The 9,199-nt window shown below is 41.0% G+C and overlaps 2 protein-coding genes across 2 annotated transcripts in view; one reads left to right on the forward strand and one right to left on the reverse strand.

Annotated features, from left to right (window-relative positions):
* LOC119410261 (zinc finger protein 706) overlaps positions 1 to 6,117 on the reverse strand; it is a 7,502-nt gene extending 1,385 nt beyond the window's left edge. The window contains exons 1-2 of the mRNA XM_037677173.1: positions 6,034 to 6,117; positions 5,163 to 5,311 (exon numbers count right to left, since the gene is read on the reverse strand). Coding sequence (XP_037533101.1) covers positions 5,163 to 5,297 — 135 coding nt within the window. The 5' untranslated portion in view covers positions 5,298 to 5,311; positions 6,034 to 6,117. The remainder of the gene's footprint in view (positions 1 to 5,162; positions 5,312 to 6,033) is intronic.
* A 1,173-nt stretch (positions 6,118 to 7,290) lies between these two features.
* Positions 7,291 to 9,199, forward strand: part of LOC119410408 (grainyhead-like protein 2 homolog) — a 35,575-nt gene continuing 33,666 nt past the window's right edge. Inside the window, exons 1-2 of the mRNA XM_037677320.1 lie at positions 7,291 to 7,380; positions 8,380 to 8,560. Of these exons, the coding sequence (XP_037533248.1) occupies positions 7,367 to 7,380; positions 8,380 to 8,560 (195 nt within the window). The 5' untranslated portion in view covers positions 7,291 to 7,366. The remainder of the gene's footprint in view (positions 7,381 to 8,379; positions 8,561 to 9,199) is intronic.

A 9,199-nucleotide genomic window follows, 5' to 3' on the forward strand; every position in this document is an offset into this window, starting at 1 on the left:
AGCAGCTGTCTGACATGACTCCTCCCCCCTGAAGCAGCTGTCTGACAGGACTTGTTAATCTGAACTAATCTGATATCTAAGCAGAATTACTTCATGGTGTCTGATGTCACGAGAGGGATTTCTCACCCAGACTGGAGTTAAACATTTAGGGGAGTGGTAGCACCGAGGTTAGAAAAGGTGGACCTGTGATCAGAAAGTTGCAGGTTCAACTCCCGGTACAGTCAACATTAAAATGTGAGTGGAAAAGGTGAAACACCTACACCTGCCTCCACCCTCATTTGCCCCACTCTGGGCCCCTGAGCAAGGCCCTTAACCCCCACCATGTGCTCCCTAAACAGGTCTCTCTTGAAAATGAGTTCTCATAAATCATTGAGACTACCTGGATAAATAAAGGTAAATTAAAAAATAAAATACACCAGTTCAAAGACAAATATTTTTGATTGAATTTTATCCATCCATCAATTATCTTTACTCGTTTCTTCCTTTCAGGGTCATGGGGGTCACTGGTGTCCACGTCCAGCCATCACTGTGAGAGAGGCAGGGGACACCCTGGACAGGTCTCCAGTCCATCACAGGGACACAGAGACAAACAAGACAAATCATTCACTCTCTCACTCACTCCTAGGGACAATTTAGAGTTACCAATCAGTCTAACATGCATGTTTTTGGTCTGTGGGAGGAAACTGGAGCACCCGCAGAAAACCCACGCATGCACGGAGAGAAAATGCAAACTCCACCCAGAAAGGCCCCCCTGCCGGGATTTGAACCGGCGACTGGCGCCAGCTCTGCCAGTTAAACCACTGTGCCATGAATTTTATTGCTTTTCATAATTGACCCAAGTGATGTTCAGTGATAGTGATCTACTGCGCTCATCAGAACAGTCTGTTCATCGTGTGAAAATATAATTTGAAGAAATTAGCTTAACAAAACACATCCATCAAAAAATTACATAAAATTCTTATATTTATTTATTTATTTTTATTCCTTACAAGCCTACAAAAGCAGCAGTTTGAGTCTAAAATATTGTCCTAATATTTTTCTAAATGTGGCCTGTATAACTCATGGTGATAATAACTGAATAATCCTGAGACTGTTGTGAACTAGTTTATTTATTGTTTAGTGATCACTATATTAAAAAGCCTTTCTGGGACTGAAAACCTGGAGTTGTTCCCTCTCAAAGCAAGTTAACTCGGAGTTTATGGATGAACTCAACTTGTTAAACCTCCTTTCTGAAGCCCAGACTACAAACACTGGCCTAACAGGAGGAAAACTGAAAGCTATGTTAAGCAAACATGATAAATGCACGACATCACTGACCAGTGTGAACTGATAACATGTTTGATTTGAATAGAGCGGTGTCACCAGCGTTACTCAGTTTCCTTCAATCCACTTTAGGTGACAAGTGTTTTTACTTATGGTGCGTCAAACCAAATGTACTGCCTGCATTAAAGTAAAAATACAATTATTCAAACTCATTAAATTTCCATAATAAAAAAGTACTTTTAAAAAGCAAGTACACACAAGCAAATACTTCTAAATTATTGTACAGAAAACAGTTCCAAGCAGAATTATCCAAGTTATTAATAATACTGTAGGTAGACTCCATGTACATACAAGTCAGTACTGCTCTTTAAAAATGGCTGCAACAATTTAACTCATGAAAGCTTCTTATGTAAAACTTATGATTTGACCAGAGATTTAATCCATGATGATGTGATCCTGTTTCAAAAGAGGAGTTGTTTTAACTGCACACTGAATGCTGAGTGAGATTTAATGGACATAAAATTAATAATATTAAAATAACCTCATAAACTATTAAAGTCAGAATGTCACTGGACTAAGAGACTGCTGATGATGAGTTGGTGACCGACTAAAGGCTGCAAACATGAGTACTGCATCAGGCACATTATACGCCCGCTGACAAACTATTATTCATCCATCTAAAGTAAAGGCCACAACAAGCATTGACCTTATATGTTTGACCTTCATTTGTGATCTTGACCTTATAGCTGGGTGAAGAAAGCATTAAGCGATACTCCAACCAGTGATGATGCATGTGTATCAAATATTTTCATTAAATTATCTTGAGTGGATCAGAAGATATAGTTGGAACAAAAGAAAGTTTAAGGATGGACTGTAGAATATACAGTACTATAATACGTCTGCCTTTCCACAGGTGAATACAAATGGTTTATTCTCTGTTTCAGTCTCACTGACATTTGAGTGTTTGCAACCAAGTGACTGGTGAGCCGAGTGGCTGCGTTTTGCACAGCCAGTTTTGGAAAATCACAGTTTATTATTGTGTTTTGTGTTTTAGTTTTTTATTATAGGTGTAAACCAGCTCACAGCCAGCACAAGCCCATGTACGTCTTGTGCCGGTCTCAAGCGTAAATGGTGAGGGTTGTGACAGGAAGGGCATCCGATGTAAAACACTTTTGCCAAAACTAATATGCAAGTTCATCTAAGCAACACCATACTGGATTAGTTGAGGCCCGGGTTAATGACGACCGCAACCAGTGTTAATGACAAACAGGGCGCCGGTGGAAATTGTGCTACTGTTAGTAGAAGACCATGAGGACGGAAACATGTCAGGAGACAGAGGGAGAAGAGGAAAGTCAAGAATGCAAGACTGAGGGTTGCAACTCTAAACGTGCGGACAATGACAAGCAAAGGTGGAGAGCTGGCTGACATGATGCAGAGAAGGAAGGTAGATGCTTTATGTGTCCAAAAGACCAAGTGGAAGAGCACCAAGGCTCGCAGCATTGGAGAAAAGTTTAAACTGTTTTACCATGGTGTGGATAGAAAGAAAAATGGAGTAGGGGTGGTCCTGAAGGAAGAGCTGGCAAAGAATGTAGTAGAGGTGAAGAGAATGTCAGATAAGGTGATGTGCCTGAAGGTAGAAGTAGAAGGTCTGATGCTAAACATCGTTAGTGGTTGAGCTCCACAGGTTGGATGTAATGGGGAGGAGAAAGATACATTTTATTTTATTTTATTGTTGGATGCAACTTGGACCCTGTGTAAATAATTTCACTCCACCACATGTACCACATGAGGTGCGAATGACAATAAAGAATCTCTGACTCTGTTTCTAAAAGAGGGAGGAACATAGAGTGACCTATAAAAGTGGAGGAAGGAGTACGCAGGTTGACTACATTCTGTGTAGAAGAGGAAACCTGAGGGAGATTGGAGACTGTAAGTTTGTGGCAGGGGAGAGTGTGGCCAAACAGCATCGAGTGGTTGAGAGTAGAATGACTGTTGTTGTGAAAAAGAGAAAAAGAGTAAAATCAGAGAAGAAGAACAAATGGTGGAAGATGAAGGAAGAATGTTGTGAGAAATTCAGAGAGGAGCTGTTAAAGGCTCAGGGTAGTAAGAAAAAGCTTCCAAATGAATGGACTACTACAGCAACAGTACTTAAGAGAGGCAGGTAGGAAGGTACTTGGTGTGTCATCTGGACAGAGAATGGAGGATAAGGAAACCTGGTGGTGGAATAGTGAAGTGCAGGACGCCGTTCAAAGAAAGAGGTTAAGAAGAAATATGACAGTGAGAGGACTGAAGAGAGGAGACAGGAATATAAGGAGATGGGACGTAGAGCAAAGAGGGAAGTAACTAAGGCAAAGCAGAAGGTGTTGATCAGGTGTGTGGGAGACAGGACACTAAAGAGGGTGAGAAGCGAGAAAGCCTTGTATTGATTAGTGAAACAGGGATCAGGCTGGAAAGGATGTGCAGCAGGTTAGGCTTGTTAAAGATAGGAATGATAATGTTCTAACAAGTGAGGAGAGTGACAGGAAGATAGAAGTATATTGAGGAGCTAATGAATGAAGAGAATGAAAGAGAAAGAAGAGTAGAGGTCATAGAACCTGTGGAGCAGGAAGTGATAAAGAATAGAGAATGTAAAGTTCTGAAAGTTCTGAAAATAATGAATTAAAGGAAGGCAGTAGGACCTGATCACATACCAGTGGAGGTTTGGAAATATTGTGGAGAGATGGCAGTGAGGTTTATGACTCAAATATTCAATGGCATATATGAGGGTGAGAAAGTGCCTGAGGAATGGAGAAGAAGTGTGCTGGTGCCCATTTTTAAGAACAAGGGTGATGTACAGAGTTGTAGCAACTACAGGGGAATTAAGTTGATGAGCCACACGATGAAGATCTGGGAGAGAGTTGTGGAAGCAAGACTTAGATGAGAGGGGACTATCTGTGAGCAACAGTATGGTTTCATGCAAGAAAGAGCACCACAGACGCCATCTTTGCTTTGAGGATGCTGATGGAGAAGTACAGAGAGGGTCAGAAAGAACTCCAGTGTGTCTTTGTGGATTTACAAAAAGCATATGACAGGGTGCCGAGGGAGGAGGTGTGGTATTGCACAAGGAAATCTGTAGTGGCAGAGAAGTATGTTAGACTGGTACAGGACATGTATGAGGACAGCAGGACAGTGATGAGATGTGCTGTAGGAGTGACAGATAGCTTCAAGGTGGAGGTGGGAGTGCATCAAGGATCAGCTCTGAGCCCTTTTTTGTTTGTGCTTGTGATGGCTCGACTAACAGATGAGGTCAGGCAGGAATCCCTGTGGACTATGATGTTTGCAGATGACATTATTGTGATCTATGGGGAGAACAGGGAACAGGTGGAAGAGAATTTGGAGAGATGGAGGTGTGCGTTTGAAAGAAGAGAATGAAAGTCAGCCATAGTAAGAGAGTACATGTGTGTGAATGAGAGGGAGGTCGGTGGAACAGTGAGGCTACAAGGAGCAGAGGTCACAGAGAGAGTTCCCATGCAGGTGTTAAAATACATCCTTAGCTCTCTTGAAATGAGTAACAGACAATGATGACAACACTGACGCTGTGACTATCTTTACAGAAAACCTGTTGCACAAAGTCTTTGAACACGTTCAAGGTTCAAGCCACCACATTGCAAGCCTCTGATGCTTGCATAGAAACTGAGACCTCCACTGAACATTTTGGAGACTCCCTGGTTATTGCTGTTCACCAACTCGTTGCCAGCAGTAGCAGCCCAGTGAGGTTCAGAGTGGACTTCCTAACACAAACTTGTGCCATAATTAAGACCACCATTGTGTCTCATTACTGGAACACACACGCTCACAGCCCTCCATCTACCCAGCTGGATCCAAACTGGTTAATGGCACGTCTCCTACTTATTACATACCCGACACACAGTGCATGTGTATACTAAAGCAGCCTTAGCTGCTGCTTTCTGGTCATGCCCTTTGCTCTTCTTTATCTCTGCCTGCTTTTTGGCGTTTTTCTGTTGGGACTGGAGCTTCTGGTGCCCGCGGGCCATATCTGATGCTACACCTGAGGGAGGATACAGGAATCTGATGAGCACATTAACAAATATTAACACTTCAAAGACCAGAACTTTCATTACAAACTATGACTTTGGAGAAGGTGACAGAAATGACGAACGACTTAAAGCACAATGTGGTTTCACAATCCAAGAAGTGTGGGCTCATCGCATCAAAAGCTCAAATATGAAGGTGGTTGTGGCTGTGAAACATCTCTCAGAACTGGGTTAATTGTCAGTTTCTGGGTCACAAGGATAAAACAATTAATATGGAAATTTCCCTGAAGATAATCAGACTGCAGATATTTAAGGTTTTGCAGACAGAATGTCAGAAGTGGGCCAGTATCACTGACTCTATGAACTTTGTTTAGAGTAAAACGAGAAGTACCATTTCACCACGTGTTCACTTAAAAGTATTTTTATAATTCAGATCGTTAAAGAACTTTAAGAGGCTGCTGAAGTACAATATGTCCCATTTTGAGAACACAACTAAAAGACACGATTAAATAATGAATTATTGGGAACCGGAGTAACATTATTAATCCATTTTACATTTTGTACATTTAAAATACTTCAAATAGCATAAAACTATTTCGAACACTCGCATTTTAATTAGCCGGCAGCTATCTGCACCTCTACCTAGTACTAGCCAGAATAATACAAACGAGTTCAGTACGTTTTGATACACATCCGGCGTTAAAGTACATCAAAACGTATTTTGTAGACGTCTCACCAATAAAACAGCTGTGTATTTATCACGACAGCCTCCGAAGTGACATCTAACAAACAGGTTTCATCCAGCCATATCCTACTGCGCATGCTCAGGGCGTTCACTGCGCTGCATTCACGATCATCAGAAAAGCTCAGCGTTTTACAAAGACTGTATAAAAAATTCCGACAACACTTAAAGGCAGCGTCATAGATTTCGCACTGTGTGCTAAAAACAATTTTGAAGTCTTTTGTAGAAAAATCACAAAACGCCGTGCGACATAAAGCAATTATTTATCCCGACGTAGCAAACAGGTTTAGTATGCTCGGAGCTAAATTAAATGCCAACCAGCAGCCACTAGATGTCACGGTGCAGCTTTCTACTCTCAGGGCCTCATAACAGAAGTGTTCATCATTTAAATATGAGGTCATAATTACATGCACTAAACAGGATGGATGTCCAGAACGTTCATTCAAGATAACTCCTGAAAAAAATCTCATTCATTTCTGTTGAAGTGATATTGGTGAAATATCACAAGACTTTTGAGCTGCACATTTAAAAAATGTGTTATAAAAGTAAACATGTAGCTGTCCTTGAGGAAATGCATATCACCCGCTGCAGATCATGCTGGACTTTATAGACCAAGACCTTCTTTCAGTGAACTGAACGAATGATGAAGTTGTGGCTGTTTTGGTCAAATGCTGGAAAACAATGTTTTGCACAAGTTAAGTTATGGATGACTAACATCAAATTTGAGCTTAACATCTGTCAAATGGACTGAGCTTTATCCACTTTTGTGTTTACTCATGTTCATTTACTGGACTGACTCAAGTTAATGAACTTTAATACAACCAATGATGACTTTGTGAAAGTTGCGGTGAAATCAGTCATGTGGTTCATGGGATATTTTGCTAACAGAGCATTCACCATTGACGGCAGGCGATAATCGTGAAGGTATTTATTAAATCTCAACTCGTGGCCTTCAGCACGTTTCTTTCTTTTTAACGTGAAGGCGTTCGCCTGAATATCCACCAATAGGAGGACGAGTGTCTCACCTGCTCCGGACCGTCTGACCAATCAGCGTGCAGGATCTGGTTTCCGTGTTGTCCTGCCTCTCCAGGTGCTGCGGAGCTCGAGCCTTTTCTTCGCGCCCTCAAACTAAAAACAAACCGAGTCCGAACCACGAAGTACCGCTCACATTAGACATTTGACCCGCACAGCTGGGCGTCCATCGTCTGCTTTAAACCAGGAGCTTCAGGTGTGCCCACTGATCCTGGAGCAGTTTGAGTGACCTGTTGTGACTACAAAGGTTAGTTTCTCACGCTGTCCAAGGAAACAGCAGAGTCCTGAAGGCACCATGGACCTGGACAGGTAAGAGACAGTGACACGCCCAACATTAACTCATGACAGCTTTAACACAATACAAGCCAAGATTGATCTTTGCAGATGCACACATGAAAGTTCTGCGTCTTCATCATGCGCACATTTACACAAACGGAAGCCCAGGAGTGACCGAAAAGGTTTTCTGTGCATTTCAGACAGTAAAATTATACAAAATTAAGATTTGCTCAGGAGAAGCAACCTTTATATTCAAACATCTCTACTGAGATGGATAGATGGATGGATGGATGGATGGAAAGTCCAGCAGCATCAAAACATTACATCAATTCATTAAACTTATTAAATTAGAATAATCAACTGGATATTAATCATAAAAATAATTAACACATTAAACCTATTAAATAAAACCTCAATAAACTTATTTAAATAAACTAATCAATTGAGTCATACTATTGTTTTTAAATAGTTTTTTTTTTTACAAAGTATTTTAAGTGTTGAGGCGCAGGAAGAAACAAGTGATTTTGCAGAATTGAAACTTTCTTGTGATGCAGATTTGAGTTTTTTCCATGTTTGTGGAGAAAAAAAAGCAAAATTAATTTAATTCTTGGAGATTCTTCTGCAGAAATTTCAAAAATTGCAAAACTTTCATGTACACGTAAACTTGAAAAATGATGTATATTTTTTTTTGTTTTCTTGTAAGTTTCTGAATCAAAATGACTCTGGTTCATGGTTAGTCAAAGCTGCATGGAGCCACCTCAGAAGAGTCACATGTGGCCCCGGAGCCACAGGCTGCAGACCCAGTTAGATGCTTCTTTGCTGATTCTGTAAATGTAGCTGTAGCAAACGGCCCTCAGACAATGTCTCGTTGTGCACAACCTTTGTGTTTCCCAGCGGTGCGTAACAGTTAGTCAGGTGCACACCTCGTGCAGTAATGAGACTGAAGGTTGATGAGAAACAGCCTGAGGCTCTGGGCTCTCTCTCACTCCATGGCTGCTGTAACAGCAGAGCCGCTTCCTGTTGTGTCAACAGTAAACGACTGGTGGTGGTGGTGCCAAACGAGGTGTCTGCAGCCTCCCGCCGAGTGTTCAGCAGCGAGTATGAAACATGGTACCTGGAGAACCCGCTGACCGCTGCCACCAAGGCCATGATGAGCATCAACGGTGATGAGGACAGTGCAGCGGCTCTGGGGCTGCTCTACGACTACTACAAGGTGCAAAAAGCTCACGTGGCTCTTCAAGTGGTGCAAAGGAAAGCTCCACTCGCTTTATTTCATCCTGTCAATGGGTTTCTGTAAGATTTGTTGCAATCGAACCACGTTTGCTTACACATTTTAGTTTTTCATCAAAACATTCAGCTCGCTCTGGAAGTCAGTAATGCTATGACACTTGATTTGTGTCTTTTTTTATACTTATCAAACCAGCTCAACTTTATTTACAAATATTTTCATATAGAAATGCTTTGGCAGCTTTTTAATTTCTGTAAAAATGTAATTTTTAAGTACTGCAGCATACCAGCTCTACATTTTTTCTTCTTAAGCTACTTTTAACTAGAATTATGCTACTTTTAGCTTGAATTTAGCTACTTTTTAGGTGGTAGCTAGCTTTTCAATATTTTAAGTTGGTCTTCTGATGCTTTTAACTCGTTTGTCTTTTGCTACTTTTAGTTTTTATTTACTTCTTTGTTAACCTTTGGCTGCATTTAGCTAGTGCTTTGCTACTTTTAGCTTTTATTTAGCTCTTTGTAAACATTTAGCTGCATTTAGCTAGTGGTTTGCTACTTAGCTTTTATTTAGCTCTTTGTTGATATTTTGTTGCATTTAGCTATTGCTTTGCTACTTTTAGCTTTTATT

This window comes from Nematolebias whitei, chromosome 5, assembly GCF_014905685.2.
Source record: "Nematolebias whitei isolate Nwh7 chromosome 5, NemWhi1, whole genome shotgun sequence".
NCBI lineage: Eukaryota > Metazoa > Chordata > Actinopteri > Cyprinodontiformes > Rivulidae > Nematolebias > Nematolebias whitei.